Genomic DNA, 19237 nt, shown 5'->3' with positions numbered 1-19237 from the left:
GATAGGCAATGCATAATATTGAAAGAACGAGTGCATGAATTACAACAATTATTCATTCCTGTTTGGCACAAAAATAAAACCAGAAAGGTGGCTCAACTGTGGCTTACAAAAGAAATTAGGGATACTATTAGATCCAAATAGGAGAGGCACGTAAAATTGCCAGAAAAAGCAGCAAGTCTAAGGATTGGGAGAAATTTAGAATTCAGCAAAGGAGGACAAAGAGGTTGTTTAAGTGGGGGGAATACAGTATGAGAGTAAACTTGCGGGGAACATAAAAAATGACTGTAAAAGCTTCTTTCAATATGTCAAGAGAAAAAGATTAGTGAAGACAGATGTACATCCCTTACAGTCAGAAACGGGGGAAAGTATAATGGGAAACAAAGAAATGGTAGAACGATTAAACACATACTTTGGTTCTGTCTTCACAAAGGAGGACACAAATAACCTCCCAGTAATGTTAGGGAACCAAGGGTCGAATGAAAGGGAGGAACTGAAGGAAATCAGTATGATTAAAAAATAGTGCTAGGGAAATTAATGGGGTTAAAGGCTGACAAATCCCCAGGGCCTGATAATCTACATTTCAGAGTACTAAAGGAAGTGGTCCTGGAAATATTGGATGCATTGGTGGTCATCTTAAAAAATTCTACAGATCCTGGAGCAGTTCCTACAGATTGGAGGATGGCAAATGTAACCCCACTATTTAAAAAGAAGTGAGAGGAAAAATAGGGAATTACAGACCAGATAGCCTTACATCAGTAGTGGGGAAAATGTTAGAGTTCATTATAAAGGATGTGATAACTGAACACCTGGAAAGCATAAACGGGATTGGGCAAAGTCAGCATGGGTTGATGAAAGGAAAATCGTGCTTAACAAATCTACTGGATTTAATGGTCCAACTACTAGAATAGATAAGGGAGAACCAGTGGATGTGGTGCATTTGGATTTTCAGAAGGATTTTGATAAGGTCCCACATAAGAGGTTAGTGTGCAAAATTAAAGCACATGGGATTGGGGGTAATATACTGGCATGGATTGAGAAATGGTTGACACAGGAAACAGAGAGTAGGAATAAACCTGTCTTTTTCCGGGTGGCAGGCAATGGCTAGTGGGATACCACAGGTATAGGTGCTTGGGCCCCAGCTATTCATAGTATATATTAATGACTTGGGTGAGGGAACTAAATGTAACATTTCCAAGTTTGTAGATGACAGAAAGCTAGGGGGAATGTAAGCTGCGAGGAGGATGCAAAGAGGTTCCAATGTGATTTGGACAGGTTGGGTGAGTGGGCAAATGCATGGCAAATGCAGTATAATATGTATAAATATGAGGTTAACCACTTTGGTTGTAACAACAGAAAGGCAGATTATTATCTGAATGGTGATAGATTAGGAAAGGGGGAGGTGCGATGAGACCTGGGTGAGGTGCGATGAGACCAGTCGCTGAAAGCAAGTATTCAGGTGCAGCAAGCAGTTCGGAAGGCAAATGGTATGTTGGCCTTTATTGCAAGAGGATTTGAGTACAAGAGCAAGGATGTCTTACTGCAGTTATACAGGTCCTTGGTGAGACCACAGCTGGAGTATTGTGTGCAGTTTGGATCTCCTTATCTTCATGTTCTTGCCATGGAGGGAGTGCAAAGAAGATTTACTCGGCTGATTCCTGGGATGGCAGAATTGACATATGAGGAGAGACTGGATCAACTAGGCCGATATTCACTAGAGTTTAGAAGAATGAGAGGGGATCTCATAGAAACCTATAAAGTTATAACAGGACTAGACAGGCTAGATGCCGGGAGGATGTTCCCAATGGCTGGGGTGTCCAGAATCGGGGGTCACACTCTCAGGATATGGGTATGCCATTTAGAACTGAAATGAGGAGAAATGTCTTCACTTAGAGGGTGGTGAACCTAAGGAATTCTCTACCACAGAAGGCAGTGGCGGCCAAGTCATTAAATATATTCAAGAAGGAGAAAAGTATATTTCTTAATGCAAAAGGAAACAAGGGATATGGGGAGAAAGCAGCAACAGGGTACTGAATTAGAAGATCAGTCATAATCCTTTTTGAATGGCAGAGCAGGCCTGAAGGGCCGAATCGCCTGCTCCTGCTCTTATTTTCGATGTGTCCATGTTTAGTTTCTTATATCTCTCATCAAGCTCCTGACTAACTTTTACTGTCTTGGCTTCGTAATTCCTATGCTGATGCTGATGTGCCATCAGCCAAACAGTTGTTTCCAAGCTTTGCCGACACATAGACATCTGTGTCCACTCTTTCGCCCCATATACCTGTTCACCCCCTCCAGGCTGACCTGTATTCACCTCTGTGTTAGAGGCAAATTCACTGCCACGCATTTCGTGACAACCCATCCAAAACCTGGTTAGATTTTTCTTTCAGCGTACCTGATCGTGGTCGCCAGCTGTAAGACTCTTAAAATGTGGGTCTCACTTCCCTCTCAGGTCCTGACTCCAAACTGATTATCAATTGCATGAAACAGACTTTGGATACAATTTGGACTTTTGTGGAACACCTTTATTAACTCACCAGGCAATAGTATATACTTACAACAGGTGTTGCTGAGTAGACCCGCATATAGGTCTTGTTCCCAGGTGGTCAGGACTGCTGAATGACTTCTCCCAAACAATTTCCGATGACTGACCAAGTCACACGTCCCAGCTGCAGCAACAATGTCCTTGTGAGCTTTGGCTTTATATACATTTCTGACCCCAGACCCTTGACATATAAGGTAATGTTATGAAGTGGTCCATCCGATTGGGATTCAGTGTCTTATTAATCCCACCCTGGCTATGCAAGGCCACTTGCATGTGGTCATATCCTGTGCTCAGCAGGGGGTGTTCTTAGGTGCTTACCACCCAAAATGTGATATCTGTATCTTGATAAGGCAAGAAGGAGACCATTCACACAAATTTCAAAAGGTCAACGTCTGTGAGTGTGGTTGTAGACAGGCTGTTTGATGTTGTAACAGCCCAGGCTACCACACCAGTGGCATGTCCTGACTCATCTGTCTGGGTGTGTATGTGTGGGAGTGCTTGATCAGTTCCCATTCTTTTATTTTTAATATGTCCAATATGAACACCAGTGATGATGTGTTTGGTCAGGATTCTTCTCCCTTCATCCTGATGTCCTTCGCCTCCACGTTTTTACCAAATGGTGAGCTCAACACACTGGTCCACACCACAACTGGTTATATTTTACTAATGAACAAAAATGCAGCAGATATTAACAAATGTCTCACAGCAGAACAAAAATACAAGAGATATCCAAATGACTCGCTTTTTTTTCATTTCCCCTAGTGGGGGCAATAGGAAGACTGGGAGCAGCCATTTCGGAATTGTGGACCCATTTAAAGGCAGATGCAGGTGAGACTATAACAGATAATAAGGAAGAGACAGACTTGTTTATATCCATTTTCACAGTGGAAGAGCAGACAATAGACAAATGAATGAACGGGTACCAACTAACTCAAAAATGACGCAAGTTGAGGAGCTTGGCAAAAAATTGTTATCATGGAAATAATGGAAATTAAGACAAATAAATCTCCAAGCCCTCGTGGTTTCCACCCAGGGTATTTCAAAAAAATGGATGAGGAAATTACAGGAGAGTTGGTTATATCTCCACAAAGCTCTCCAGTGTTAGGGAATGTGAGAAGGTTGCTGGAGTCTGTCTGTAGGGACAGAGTGACTGCACTGCACAGAGATTCAGCATGGATTTGTGAGGGCTAGGTCACATCTGACTGTTCTACTTGACTTTTTGAGGAGATCACTAACGTGGTGGACAGGGACGTGTCTATGTATGGTGTTTATATGGACATCCAAGAGGTATTTGAAAAGGTATTGCATGAGATTATTAGTAAACATCAAAGCTCAAGGTAACATGGGTTGGTTATCTGTTGGGAGTTAGGAGACTGAGAACAGGAACAAGTCTCCCACGCGAATGCACTCTGATTGAAGGGAATTTACAACCGTTGTTTATCTGGGGATCTGCACTGGGGCCTCAGATATTTTTAACCATATATATTAGTGGATAATGGAATATGGAGCCTATTATATCCAAGTTTTCTGATGACACAGTAGGTTGTGTAGATGGAAGCAGCAAATTACAAATGCAAATAGACAGATAAAGTGAGTGGGCAACTCTGTGACAAATGGAGTTCAATATGGGGAACCATCAGGTCATTCATGATAGAGCAGAGAAAGAGCAACTAGAATATTTTCTTAATGGCGAGACTTTAGGAACTGTGGAAGCCTAATGGAATCTTGATGTTCATGTGAGTAAAAGATAGGGAACAGGAACAAAGTGTAATCAAGAATGATACTCAAAATTGACCTTTGTAGTGAAGAAAGAAAGACTTCTGAAGTGTAGCCACTGTGGTAATGTAAAAAAAAAGACACGGCAGCCAACATGGCCCCACAAACAGCATTGGGGTTGCAGTGCACATTTACCAGAATGATGGGTTAAATTATGAGGACAGATTGTATAACCTTGGCATGTATTCTCTTGAGTATAGATGATTGAGGAGTGTTCTAATCAATATTTTTAAATGAGGAAAGGATTCAATAGAGTAGATAGAGAGAAAATATTTATTTTTGTGGGGGAGTCCTGAACAAGGGTGTAATTTAAAATTAGTGCTAGGCCGTTCAGGGGTGATGTCAGGAAGCATCTCTTCACACAAATGGTTGTGGAAATCTGGAACTCTCTCCCCCAATAGGCTGTGAATGCTGGAGCACAATTGAAATGTTATGGGTCACGGTTGATAGATTTTTTGGGGGGTAAGCATATCAAGGGATATGGAGCAAGGCCAGGTAAATGGAGCTGAAATATAGAACAGACAGATCTAATTGAATGGTGGAGTAAACTCATGGGCTGAATGGTCTCCTCATGTTCCTATGTTCCTATTCATTTACCTTTAATTTTAAAAAAAATCAAGGAGCTAATAAAGGGGATATGACAGTTAAACAGGAGAGGAAGAGTGAACAGAGACTGCTGAAATGTGAGGAAGTTAGGCTTTACTTTTAGAAAGTCAAAGAGATAGTTTCTGGGGAGACCTCTAAAGCTGGAGAGAAAAGTAGGAAGGGGGGAGTTTAGCAAAAGAATCCCAACCTGTAGACTTTCGAGGCTGATTGGTGATGGAGCAGAGAAGTACAAGAGGCCAGAATAGGATGACCAAATGACAGGGCCCGGGATGTAAAGTGGGGAAGGTTGCAGAGGTAGGGTAGAGGAGGCTTTGGAAGTGAGGATCAAGATTTCCAGTTCGATTGTTTGGGGTTAGAGAACCAATTGCGGCTGGAAAACAATGGGGTAATGGGTGAGCAAGACTCAGACAGGGTCAGTGCCGTGCTGGGCACCGCCTGGCTACCGTCTGTGGAAAAGATCAACAGGGTATTTCACCCGATTGCACTTTCTGTGTCCTCTTCTCCTGTGATGTTCCATGTCGGATCTAAAGGTAAAGGAATGGACAACTCGGTGAGGGTAGCTGTTTACTTGGTGTAATTTTTATGATGTGCGAGAGAGTAAACCTTTAACTGAAGGAGGAAGATTTCGGCAGTTTTTAGTTGAATCGGATGTGGTTTTGGTGATGTTTGAATTGCAGTGTTGAGGGTTTTTGTAAGCGGATTGAATTGCTGTTTAACTCTGTGTTTCCAATGGGCACAGTAATAGGTGGCGGCGTCTTCTGCCTTTACACCATCAATAAGCAGAACATATCGTTTGTTTGCAGTTTTCTCTGCTGAAAACCTTGTATCGAATCCGTCATCCCGACGAACGCTCCCATCGTAGTAGAGAATCCGAACGGGCTGCTGTCCCGCTGCCTGTTTGTACCAATGGATAACGGAAGCACTGACTGATTCACCCAGCTCACACGCAATTGTACGAATTCTCCGCGTTCGCACGGTGATTGACAGTTGTTTCTGTTTCAAATCCTGAGCAAAACATCCATCTGTGGGGAAAGAAACACCAAATTACAGATAATTTTACAGTCTGAATAAAACAAATAAAACGCAGTTAAAGAATAAATCCATTTACGTGGAAAAAATATCACGAAAACAACCCAATACAGCAACATGTTGCCTGTTTGAGGTGTGAGACATTTGTATTAACATCTAGATAAAATATATAGGGCAATGACTCTAACACAACATTCCGCGTGTGACTCGACTTCCTGTTCGCACTGCTCTCTCCTGGTATATATGTAGCATTTGACGCTAGTCACGCCTTTCAGTCAGACTTCCATTATTCTGTTGAAGGTTCACTGACCTGAAATGTGCTTCTCTCCACAGATGCTGCCAGAACCTGCTGAATATTTCCAGCATTTCTTGTCTGTGTTTCAGACTTCTAATGTCAGTATTTATTAGTTATTATGTAAAATGAAATCTCAATTGAATTGCACAACCACGTTTTAGCAGCATTACAACAGCAAAATTTGGTTCGTTCTTGCCCTCACATATTTAACATTGTGATACAAGGTGATCAATACGACAGGAAATCCGAAACCAGCGACTTCCACTTTGAAGGACAGGGGCAGCAAATGCATGGGAACAGCATCACCTCTAAGCCACGACGATTGGACTTGAACATTCCTTCAACATCACTGATTCAAAATCCTGGAACTCCCTGCGTGACAGCACTGAGGGGGTACCTTCAACACACACAGCAACGATTCAAGAAAGCCAATAATCTCTGTGACCGTGTCATCAAGATTCTCAGGTAGCTGAGATTGGGCCTGTGGCTGAAATATTGATGGGTCAGGAGCTCCATCCCAGTGCAATCTGACATTCCCTTAGTTCTCCTGCTCACCATTAAGAAAAGCGCTGGAAGGAATTTCCTGGCTGCAAAGTGTCTACCAGAACTGACTGATATTGTTCTAAAAGCAAAATACTGTGGATGCTGGAAATCTGAAATAAAAACAAGAAATGCTGGAAATACTCAGCAGGTCTGGCAGCATCTGTGGAGAGAGAAGCAGAGTTAACGTTTCAGGTCAGTGACCCTTCTTCGGAACTGGCAAATATTAGAAATGTCAAAGGTTATAAGCAAGTAAAGCGGGGATGGGGCAAGAGATAACAAAGGAGAAGGTGTAGATAGGATAAGGCCTCAGAATAGCTGACCAGAAGGTCATGGAGCAAAGGCAATCAATATGTTAATGGTGTGTTGAAAGGCAAAGCATGAGTACAGATTTTTTTCTTATTCATTCATGGGATGTGTGCGTCACTGGCCAGGCCAGCATTTATTGCCCATCCCTAATTGCCCTTGAGAAGGTGATGGTGAGCTGCCTTCTTGAACCGCTGCAGTCCATTTGGGGTAGGTATACCCACAGTGTTGTTCGGAAGGGAGTTCCAGGATTTTGACCCAGCAACAGTGCAGGAACGACAATATAGATGCAAGTCAGGATGGTGTGTGACTTGGATGGGAACCTGCAGGTGATGGTGTTCCCATGTATTTGCTGCCATTATCCTTCTAGTTGATGGAGGTCGCGGGTTTGGAAGGTGCTATCAAAGGAGCCTTGCTGCATTGCTGCAGTGCATCTTGTAGATGGTACACACTGCTGCCACTTTCCGCCAGTGGTGGAAGGAGTGAATGTTTGTGGATGGGGTGCCAGTCAAGCGGGCTGCTTTGTCCTGGATGGTGTCGAATTTCTTGAGTGTTGTTGGAGCTGCACCCATCCAGGCAAGTGGAGAGTATTCCATCACACTCCTGACTTGTGCCTTGTGGATGGTGGACATGCTTTGGGGAGTCAGGAGGTGAGTTACTCACCTCAGAATTCCTAGCCTCTGACCTGCTCTTGTAGCCACGGTATTTATACGGCTACTCCAGTTCAGTTTCTGGTCAATGGTAGCCCCTAGGTTGTTGATAGTGGAGGATTCAGCGATCGTAATGCCATTGAATGTCAAGGGGAGATGGTTAGATTCTCTCTTGTTGGAGATGGTCATTGCCTGGCACTTGTGTGGCGCGAATGTTACTTGCCACTTATCAGCCCAAGCCTGGATATTGTTCAGGTCTTGCTGCATTTCTACATGGACTGCTTCAGTATCTGAGGAGTCACGAATGGTGCTGAACATTGTGCAATCATCCGCGAACATCCCCACTTCTGACCTTATGATTGAAGGAAGGTCTTTGATGAAGCAGCTGAAGATGGTTGGGCCGAGGACACTACCCTGAGGAAATCCTGCAGTGATGTCCTGGAGCTCAGATGATTGACCTCCAACAACCACAACCATCTTCCTTTGCACTAAGTATGACTCCAGCCAGCGGAGGGTTTTCCCCCTGATTTCCATTGACCTCAGTTTTGCTAGGGCTCCTTGATGCCATACGTTGTCAAATACTGCCTTGACGCCAAGGGCAGTCCCTCTCACCTCACCTCTTGAGTCCAGCTCTTTTGTCCATGTTTGAACCAAGGCTGTAATGAGGTCAGGAGCTGACTGGCCCTGGCGGTACCCAAACTGAGCGTCACTGAGCAGGTTATTGCTAAGCAAGTGCTGCTTGATGGCACTGTTGATGACACCTTCCATCACTTTACTGATGATTGACAGTAGGCTGATGGAGCGGTAATTGGCCTGGTTGGACTTGTCCTGCTTTTTGTGTACAGGACATACCTGGGCAATTCTCCACATTGCAGGGTAGATGCCAGTGTTGTAGTTGTACTGAAACAGCTTGGCTAGGGGTGCAGCAACTAACTGGAGCACAGGTCTTCAGTACTATTGCCGGTATTTTGTCAGGGCCCATAGCTTTTGCAGTATCCAGTGCCTTCAGTCGTTTCTTGATATCACGCATGGTGAATTGAATTGTCTGAAGTCTGGCATCTGTGATGCTGGGGACTTCAGGAGGAGGCCGAGATGGATCATCAACTCGGCATTTCTGGCTGAAGATAGTTGCAAATGCTTCAGCCTTATCTTTCGCACTGATGTGCTGGACTCCCCCATCATTGAGGATGGGGATATTTGTGGAGTCACCTCCTCCAGTTAGTTATTTAATTGTCCACCATCATTCATGGCTGGATGTGGCAGGACTGCAGAGTTTAGATCTGATCTGTCAGTTATGGGATCACTTAGCTCTGTCTATCGCATGCTGCTTATGCAGTTAGGCATGCAGATAGTCCTGTGTTGTAGCTTCACCAGGTTGACACCTCATTTTGAGGTATGTCTGGTGCTGATCCTGGCATGCCTTCCTGCACTCTTCATTGAACCCGGCTTGGTGTCCTGGCTTGCTGGTAATGGTAGAGTGGGGGATATGCTGGGCCATGAGGTTACAGATTGTGGTTGAGTACAATTCTGCTGCTGCTGATGGCCCACAGTGCCTCATGGATGCCCAATTTTGCATTGCTAGATCTGTTCTAAATCTATCCCATTTAGCACAGTGATAGTGCCACACAACATGGTGGACGATATCCTCAATGTGAAGGCGGGACGTCGTCTCCACAAGGACTTTGCGGTGGTCACTCTTAATGATACAGTCATGGACAGAAGCATCTGCAACAGGCAGATTGGTGAGGACGAGGTCAAGTATGTTTTCCCTCGTGTTGGTTCCCCCACCACCTGCCGCAGACCCAGTCTCGCAGCTATGTCCTTTCGGGTGTTAGATAGGGTGTTAACGGACTGAATATTGAACAGCAAGTACAAACATGAAAAAAGCAGTGGGTAAGCAAACTGAACAAACTAAGATGAAATAAAATAAACATACAAAAAAAAGAAAAGATTGTAAAACAAGAAGAAATAACTAAAAATAAAAGTAAAATGGGGGGCCCGTCATGCTCTGAAATTATTGAACTCAATGTTCAGTCCGGAAGGCTGTAGTGTGCCTAATCAGTAAATGAGATGCTCTTCCTCGAGCTTGCATTGATGTTCACTGGAACACTGCAGCAAGCCCAGGATAGAGATGTGAGCATGAGAGCAGGGGGGAGTGTTGAAATGGCAAGCAACCAGAAGCTGAGGGTCCTGCTTGCGGACTGAGCAGAGGTGTTCCGCAAAGCGGTCACCCAGTCTGTGTTTGCTCTCCCCAATGTAGAGGAGACCACATTGTGAGCAGCGAATACAGTATACTACAAGTAAATCGCTGCTTCACCTGAAAGGAGTGTTTGGGGCCTGGGTTAGTGAGGAGAGAGGAGGTAAATGGGCAGGTATTACACCTCCTGCGATTGCAGGGAAAGGTGCCATGGGAAGGGGACGAGGTGGTAGGGGTAATGGAGGAGTGGACTAGGGTGTCGCGGAGGGAACGATCCCTTCGGAATTCTGACATTTCGAAGGGAGGGGAAGATGCGTTTGGCAGTGGCATCATGCTGGAGATGGCAGAAATTGTGGAGGATGATCCTTTGGATATGGAGGCTGATGGGGTGGAAAGTGAGGACAAGGGGAACCCTGTCACGGTTCTGGGAGGGAGGGGAAAGGGTGAGGGTAGAGGTGCGGGAAATGGGCCGGACATGGTTGAGGGCCCTGTCAACGACAGTGGGGGGGAATCCTCGGTTGAGGAAAAAAGAAGACATATCAGAAGTGCTGTCATGGAAGGTAGCATCATCAGAGCAGATGCAATGGAGACGGAGTAACTGGGTGAATGGAATGGCGTCCTTACAGGAGGCAGGGTGTGAAGAAGTGTAGTCGAGGTAGCTGTGGGAGTCGGTGGGCCTCTAATGGATATTAGTAGACAGCCTATACCCAGAGATGGAGACAGAGAAGTCGAGAAAGGGAAGGGAAGTGTCAGAGATGGACCATGTAAAGGTTAGAGAAGGGTGGAAATTGGAAGCAAAGTTGATAAAGTTTTTCAGTTCGGGGCGGGAGCCGGAAATGGCTCCGATACAGTCATCAATGTACCGGAAAAAGAATTGGGGGAGGGAGCCTGAGTAGGACTGGAACAAAGAATGCTCGACATATCCCACAAAAAGACAGGCATAACTAGCACCCTTGTGGGTAGCCATAGCAACACCTTTTACTTAAAGGAAGTGAGTGAAGTTGAAGGAGAAGTTGTTCAATGTGAGAACAAGTTCAACCAGGCGGAGGAGGGTGGTGGTGAATGGGGACTGGTTGGGCCTCTGTTCAAGGATGAAGCAGAGAGCCCTCAAACCCTCCTGGTGGGGGATGGAGGTGTAGAGAGATTGGACGTCCATAGTGAAGAGGAAGCGGTTGGGGCCAGGAAACTGGAAATTGTCAAAATGACGTAGGGCATCAGAAGAGTCACGGATGTAGGCGGGAAGAGACTGGGCCAGTGGAGAAAAGATAGAGTCAAGATAGGAAGAAATAAATTCAGTGGGGCAGGAACAGGATGAAACAATGGGTTTGCCAGGACAGTCCCGTCTGTTGATTTTGGGAAGGAGGTAGAAATGGGCTGCCTCGGGTTGCGGGACTATGAGGTTGGAAGCTGTAGAGGGAAGATCTCCAGAGGAGATGAGGTCAGTGTCAGTCCTGTGGACAGTAGTTTGATGTTCGGTGGTGTGGTCATGGTCCAGAGGGAGGTAGGAAGAAGTGTCTGTGAGTTGGTGCTGCACGTCTGCTAGGTAGAGGTCGGTACACCAGACAACAGCAACACCCTTACCTGCAGGTTTGATGACCATGTCGGGGTTAAACCTGAGAGAACAGAGTACCTCATGTTCAGAGGGGGACAGGTTAGAGTAAGTGAGGGGGGCAGAGAAATTGAGATGACCAATGTCTCGTCGACAGTTTTCAATGAAAAGATCAAGAGAGGATAAGAGGCCAGAGGGAGGGGTCCAGGTGGAGGGAGAATGCTGGAGGTGGGTGAATGGATCTGCTGGTCGGGGTGAAGATTCCTGGTCAAAGAAGTGAGCCCGGAGGCAGAGGCGACAGAAGAAGAGCTCAACATTGTGACGTGCGTGAAATCCATTGAGGTGGGGATGTAAGGGGATAAAACAGAGACCCACTGCTTACCCACTGTTTTTTTCATGTTTGTACTTGCTGCTGTTCAATTTTCAATCCATTAACACCCTATGTGTACTAATGCTTTGTCTTTCAACACACCATTAACATATTATTTGCCTTTGCTCCATGACCGTCTGGTCAGCTATTCTGTGGTCTTGTCCGATCTACACCTTCTCCTTTGTTATCTCTTGCCCCATCCCCACTTTTCCTGCTTATAACCTTTGACATTTCTAATATTTGCCAGTTCCGAAGAAGGGTCACTGACCTGAAACGTTAACTCTGCTTCTCTCTCCCAGATGCTGCCAGACCTGCTGAGTATTTCCAGCATTTCTTGTTTTTATTATTATGACTGATATTGTTGATGTTATATACCACCACCAATTTTGAAAGCACGAATTTCACTCCACGTGGTACATAAAGGCAGAAATTTTAGCCAGGGGTGAATATTCCAGATCCTTCTTTCTTTGCCTCGCCATTGAGGGCTGTGCCTTCAGCCATCTGGGTCCAATGTTCTAAAATTACCGCCATGAACCCTCCACCTCTCCAGCACTCTTCTGCTTTAAGAAAATCTTCAGTCAGACTTTTTGCACTTTATCTAGTATCTTTTTTTAGTCCCTTTTTGCCAGAATATGGTCCTGTGAAGAGCCTGGAGGCATTTCCCTACATTAACTGCGGTGTTCAGGTGCATTGTTTTTATTGTTGATTGACCTCAATTAACAGCACTTTCCAAATGCACACTCTACCTGGTAAATAGTCCCAGCTGCTGAGAAGACCCGCACCAAATTTACTGGAAATCTGAAATATTAACAACAAATGCTGGAAATACTCAGCAGGCCAGGCAGTATCTGTGGAGAAAGAAACAGAGTTAATGTTTCAGGTGGATGACCTTTCATCAGAATTACGTTGGGCAGCAGCTTACAGGCTGACAACAGACGCAGTTAATCAAATAACCATGGAAACCAGGGTTAACTGATCCGTGTTTTTCTTGCATTGATACCTGGGAGCACTTTTCAGGGAGAAAGCGACATTCCAGGGATTTTTTCTTGGAAGCGGCTGCTTGTAGCTATTTACTTAAATTAAGATCTTTGATCGGGTCCACACAATATAAATTGAACAACAGTATCAACAACATCTAATGAAATAGCACATTTAATGTAATAAAACATCCTCAGACACTTCATAGGATCATTAACAGACTAAATTTGACAATACCAGATATTGGGTCAGAGTGCCGTAATCTGTAGGGCTGCAGACCAAATGCTAGAAGGTGGGATTGCAATGGGTGAAACGTATTTCAGCTAGCACAGACACGATGGGCCAAGTGGCCTCTTGCTGTTCCGTAAACGTACTATGATTCTTTATGGCCCAAAGCTTGCTCACTGGGGCAGGTTATGAAGGCAGTTTTAAAGGAGGAGAGAGAGGCAGAAAAGTGGGAGGGTTATGGAGGGAGCAACAGACCTTAAGGCCCAGACGGCTGAAGGCACGGCCTTCAGTGGTGGAATGATTAAAATCAGGAGGCACATGAGGCTAGGAATCGAGGAGAGCAGAGATCTCAGAGGATATCAAAGCTGGAGGAATCTACAGAGAAAGGGAGGGTTGTCGGGGCTAGAGGAGATTACAGTGATAGCGAGGGGTGTCGGTGGTTGAAGAGGTAAAAGAGATCAGGAGGGTTAATGGGCTCGAGGAGGTTACAGAGATAGGGAGGGTTGTAGGAGATGGCAGGGATGGTGGTTGAGGAATCAACGGAATCCTACAGAAAAACTGGGCAGATATTTTATTGCAGCATAAAGGATTCAATGTTAATCAAACTGGGGATTGAAGGTTGTCTGCTAATGTGTAGGGAGTCAGAGGACATTGGCGGTCCTACAGTACCATCCTTCATTTTTCTGGAGCCTGCACCATTGTCCGTAAGTCCCTGGAGTCATGGGAACTGTGTCAGCCATGGCTCAGCTGGAAGCACGTTTGTGTATGAATCAGAAGGTTGTGGTTTTAAGTCTCACTCCAGGTCTAAAGCACAAAAATCCAGACTGACACCGCAGTGCAGTATTGAGGGAGTGCTGCACTCTCAGAGGTACTGTCTTTTGGATGAGATGCGAAACCGAGGCCCCGTCTGCACTCTTAGGTGTACATAAAAGATACCATGGCACTATCTCAAAGAAGGGCAGGGGAGCTATCACAGTGCAACAAAAACAGACAGTGCTGGAAATACACAGCAGCTCAGGCAGCATCTGTGGAGAGAGAAATAAAGTTAACATTTCAGGTCATGACATTTTATCGGTTCGAAGCAGACCTGCTGAGTGGTTCCAGCATTTCTTGTTTTTATTTCAGATTTCCAGCATCCGCAGTATTTTGCTTTTATTTCAGTATTGAGAGAGTTTGCACAGGCTGCCCAGAGTGAAATTGAAGCAGAGGGATTCCTTGATTACCACTATTTAAAGAATGAGGTACTGATGAGGAAGTGGATTTCTCCTCACAGACCTGAGGACAAAGAGTGGACAGTGCTTCACCTGTTAGTGGTGCCGCAGAGGTACCGGAGGGAAATATTAAGAAAGGCCCATGAGGTTGTACATGTTGGTATACAAAAAACCAAAGCCCGCATAAGACAGCATTTGACAAGCAAAGTTTGTGTATGAGTACACAAAGTATGAGTGTGGTGGAGTACTGTAGGAGTAGCCACATGTACCAGGTTGAGAGAAAACCTCAACCCACAGTGAAATCTATACCCCTAATTCCTGTACTGGCATTTGGAGGACCAGCCTGCTGGTGAATTGTATGGGACCCCTGTCAAGAACAAGAGGGGTCAAACAAGCCCAGGGCTGGCTAAGCTTTAGAGAGGAAAGGGGAAAAGGGACCAAGAGGGCAGGTTAAAGGAGGTCCAGGAGGATTCCCAAATGGAAGCCCCTACTGTCCGGTCAGCCAACCCCGAATTGTTGGAAAAATAAGGCCCCTCATCCTCCTGCGTAAACGCAGACACCAGAAGCACCTCACCAGGGTTGCTAACAGCATTTACAGAAACCTGCAGGGGCAAAGAAAGTCCTCAAGAAGGCAGAGAATATTGAGGGTGATGCCTTCCCTAGTCGAAGTGCCCCAGGGGAGTGCAGTGGAATCTGGACAAATACCTGCATGCAGGAATGTCCCAGAGGACAAAGAGATTAGCAAAGAATCCATCCCCACAGTCAGGAACACACAATGCCCAAAAGAGAAAAGCACTTGCATGACTCATCAGAGCGCTGAAAGGGAGATCAGAGTGGATCCACCCACTTCCGCCTTCCATGACCAAAGCTCCAAACCCGGGCTCCTTAAAGCGAACCATCCCCCGGCAGACCCCAACAGGAACAAACACACCCTAGAAAATCAAGGAAATGCGCAAACTTCAAACCTTCCACTTACTGTATAGTTCACTCTTGAATTGGATCTTCCAAAATGCATCACCTCGCATTTGCCCTGATTGAACTGCATCTGCAACATATAGGCAGCATGGTTTAGTGCAGGGAACGTCATGTCTTACCAACTGAATAGAATTCTTTGAGGAAGTGACAAAGTTGATTGATGAGGAAAGGGCTGTTGATGTCATATACATGGGCTTCAGTAAGGCGTTTGATAAGGTTCCCCATGGTAGGCTGATGGAGAAAGTGAAGTCGCATGGGGTCAAGGGTGTACTAGCTAGATGGATAAAGAACTGGCTGGGCAACAGGAGACAGAGAGTAGTAGTGAAAGGGAGTTTCTCAAAATGGAGACGTGTGACCAGTGGTGTTCCACAGGGATCTGTGCTGGGACCACTGTTGTTTGTGATATACATAAATGCTTTGGAGGAAAGTATAGGTGGTCTCATTAACAAGGTTGCAAACGACACTAAGATTGGTGGAGTAGCGGATAGTGAAGGGGACTGTCAGAGAATACAGCAGAATATAGATAGATTGGAGAGTTGGGCAGAGAAATGGCAGATGGAGTTCAATCAGGGTAAATGCGAGGTGATGCATTTTGGAAGATCCAATTCAAGAGTGAACTATACAGTAAATGGAAAAGTCCTGGGGAAAATTGATGTACAGAGAGATTTGGGTGTTCAGGTCCATTGTTCCCTGAAGGTGGTAACGCAGGTCAATAGAGTGGTCAAGAAAGCATACGGCATGCTTTCCTTCATCGGACGCGGTATTGAGTACAAGAGTTGGCAGGTCATGTTACAGTTGTATAGGACTTTGGTTCGGCCACATTTGGAATACTGCATGCAGTTCTGGTCGCCACATTACCAAAAGCATGTAGATGCTTCGGAGAGGGTGCAGAGGAGGTTCACCAGGATGTTGCCTGGTATGGAGGGCGCTAGCTATGAAGAGACTTTGAGTAGATTAGGATTATTTTCATTAGAAAGGCGGAGGTTGAGGGGGGACCTGATTGAGGCGTACAAAATCATGAGAGGCATAGACAGGGTGGATAGCAAGAAGCTTTTTCCCAGAGTGGGGGATTCAATTACAAGGGGTCACGAGTTGAAAGTGAGAGGGGAAAAGTTTAGGGGGGATATGCGTGGAAAGTTCTTTACGCAGAGGGTGGTGGGTGCCTGGAACGCGTTGCCAGCGGAGGTGGTAGACGCGGGCACGATAGCGTCTTTTAAGATGTATCTAGACAGATACATGAATGGGCAGGAAGCAAGGAGATACAGACCCTCCGAAAATAGGCGACATGTTTAGATAGAGGATCTGGATCGGCGCACGCCTGGAGGGCCGAAGGGCCTGTTCCTGTGCTGTAATTTTCTTTGTTCTTTGTTCTTCCCAATAATCGCATGTTTATTGGGATGCCCATTCCCAACGTATTGCAGAATGATGGTGAAGAAACTTTAAACCCCTTGAGCAACACATAACTATCTCAGATCTACCTCAAGGACAAAGGGGCACTCCAAAGGAGCACTGCTACAAGGAAAGACAGGCTGAAACAATTTTAAGGTTTCTGAATGAATGAGAATGAATGAGAGAAATGCACGTGTGTTTTCCTGTACTTTCTCTTCCTTCTAATTTATAATGAAATGCTCCTGCTAATGTCACATTTCACTCGGCGAGAGGTGGAGGTGTGACAAAACCACACTATTTGCACTTTTACTGGACATTGAACATACCTTGCTTAAAAAGACCACAGAGCTGGATGGCTGAAAACATGGCTGCACATTTGCATTATGAGAGACAGTTGAATCGAAAGATAATGGGAGTGTTCCCTGATTCAATTAGTGAGGTGGCTTTTGTCAATAGTGATGATCCAAAAACATTGAGAGCCATTATCCGTGTAAGAGCCAGCACTCCACTCCATCCACTCCCCCACTCAGTGTGTCTCGTAAGCTTTGAAGAATCAACAACCCTCGCAGACAATGCTGTTTCAGCTGGTCACATGACTAACCTGCCAGCTAACCTGGGAACTGACTGAATTGTGCCTCACAAAAAATTTTGGGGCAGACTGCAACTGAATTTCAAGACGAAAGCACCCGTCTCTCTCTCTCCCTCTCTCCAGCAAAGTACCAGGGACCCACAGAAGCAGCTTCAGAGGACTTCTTCAGTCTTTTGGTACCAGCGAAATAAGTTTGAAAGTGTGCACTGGGCCCCAGAAAGAACTGCAAGACTTAACTCCAATCAAGGTCTTTACATCCAAACCAAAGACAGTAACTAAATTCTATTGACTACTCCACACCCACCCCCCACTTAATTCTTTCTCCTCCTCTGTCTTCATTTTTGTGTGTGTGTATTGCATATGCTTACTAGTGTGATTGTGTCACATAATTTTATTAACTTTAACTGAGTTAGAGTGTTAAGGTTAATAAACTTACACCTTTCCTGTTTAAACCTGAGAAACACTGTCTGATTGGTTAATTTACAGTTACAATTGGAGAGCAGTGAACAAGGACTCATTGAGGTGAAGCTAAAGTTGCACTTTGAAAAGTTAAACCCTGTTCTGGCCAAACCAAGAAAGGGCCAAAAGCGGAGTCTGAGACCCTTTTCTCACCCGGTTGTAACAAATGATATCAATTACAAGAAGGAGTGAAGAGTCATTCTTCTCAGCTGAGAATTTGACTGAGATTCCAGGGTCCAACACTGCTCCTCTTTAGCTATAGCAGATTGTTCTTCTAGGCACCTGGTTTATTTGCTGCTGGTACCAGTGAATAGTTTCAGTGGCTTGTGTCACACATTGTATTTTGACCATTGTAGTCTTAGGCTTGATATCAGAAACTGCATCAATGCCTCGGCTAAATATTCACCTCCAAATAAAACACACAAAAGTCATATAGTTTTGAAGGATAGGCAGAAATCAGAGTAGATAGAGCAAAATTGTTCCCATTGGCGGAAGTGTCGACAACCAGCAAGCACCAATTTAAGGCGAATGGCAAAAGAAACGAACCTGACTTGAGGAAAAGCATTTTTCACGCAGTGTGTGGTTCGGATCTGGAATACAGTGCCTGAGAGTGTGCTGGAGGCAGATTCAATCGCGACTTTCAAAAGAGAATTGGATAAACACCTGAAGGGGAAAAAATGCAGGGCAACAGGGAAAGGGTGAGGGAGGACTAGGTGAGTTGCTCTTGCATAGAGTCAGCACGTACACGACAGGTTGAATGGCCTCCTTCTGTGCTGCAACCATTCTATGATTGTAACTGATTCCTGGCACACTTACTGGAGGAAAGCATCAGCACAATAACCAACCAGTGGAACAACCATGCTACAGCCATGAAGATTAGGTTGCACTTGCTCTGTTAAACCAGATTCTTAAACAGGAAATGACTCGCAACTCGGATGCAGTTGGAGTAAAGCGGTTCCACTTCCTGGTGGTACCGTGATCTGTTCAGGATCTGGATCATTGCTTCGCCGCTGTTTACTCAATGGTTAAGCGTTTATCCATTGATATACAGGAAGTGAGAGCCACAGTGGGTCAAACCTATTGTAAACTACAGAAGGTGCACCTTTTATACAAAATGAAAGTAATAAATTACTGCCTCACTCTTGTTTTTCACTCCCATTAATGCAGGTTTGTAATCATTATAGTCTCCAACAATTCGCTTTTAATCGTTTCGCGCTCTCATATGGCTGGAGTTCTTACTGTCCTGCCTTGCTGACTGTATTTATTTGTCATTTCCCCCGTTTCACACTTTCTCTTTTTTCTCACTTTCCGTCCTTCATATTTTCTTCAACCCCGCTCTCTAACACGACATAGAAACCCGGCGATTATTTTCAGTTTCTAAAAATTTGGTCATTGACAGTGGAGAAATTTCGTGGGTTCAAGACGCACATCAGAGACTTGAACATTTAATCTAAGCTGACGCTCACTGTGCAGTAATGAGGGAGTGCTGCACTGTGGGAGGTGCCGTCTTTTAGATGAGACCTTAAACTGAGGCCCTGTCTGCCCTGT

The 19237-nt window shown here is 45.1% G+C and overlaps 1 gene segment (V, D, J or C); it reads right to left on the bottom strand.

Moving 5' to 3' along the window:
• Nucleotides 1–5488: 5488 nt before the first annotated feature.
• LOC137370326 (Ig kappa chain V-VI region NQ5-61.1.2-like) lies at nt 5489–6113 on the bottom strand. The segment is given in 2 exon segments: nt 5489–5946; nt 6033–6113. Coding segments are annotated over 2 exon segments (498 nt in total).
• Between the last annotated feature and the right edge of the window lie 13124 nt (nt 6114–19237).

The sequence above is a fragment of the Heterodontus francisci genome, chromosome 5 (genome assembly GCF_036365525.1).
Source record: "Heterodontus francisci isolate sHetFra1 chromosome 5, sHetFra1.hap1, whole genome shotgun sequence".
Classification (NCBI taxonomy): domain Eukaryota; kingdom Metazoa; phylum Chordata; class Chondrichthyes; order Heterodontiformes; family Heterodontidae; genus Heterodontus; species Heterodontus francisci.
This window is presented reverse-complemented; position numbering and strand designations above follow the sequence as displayed.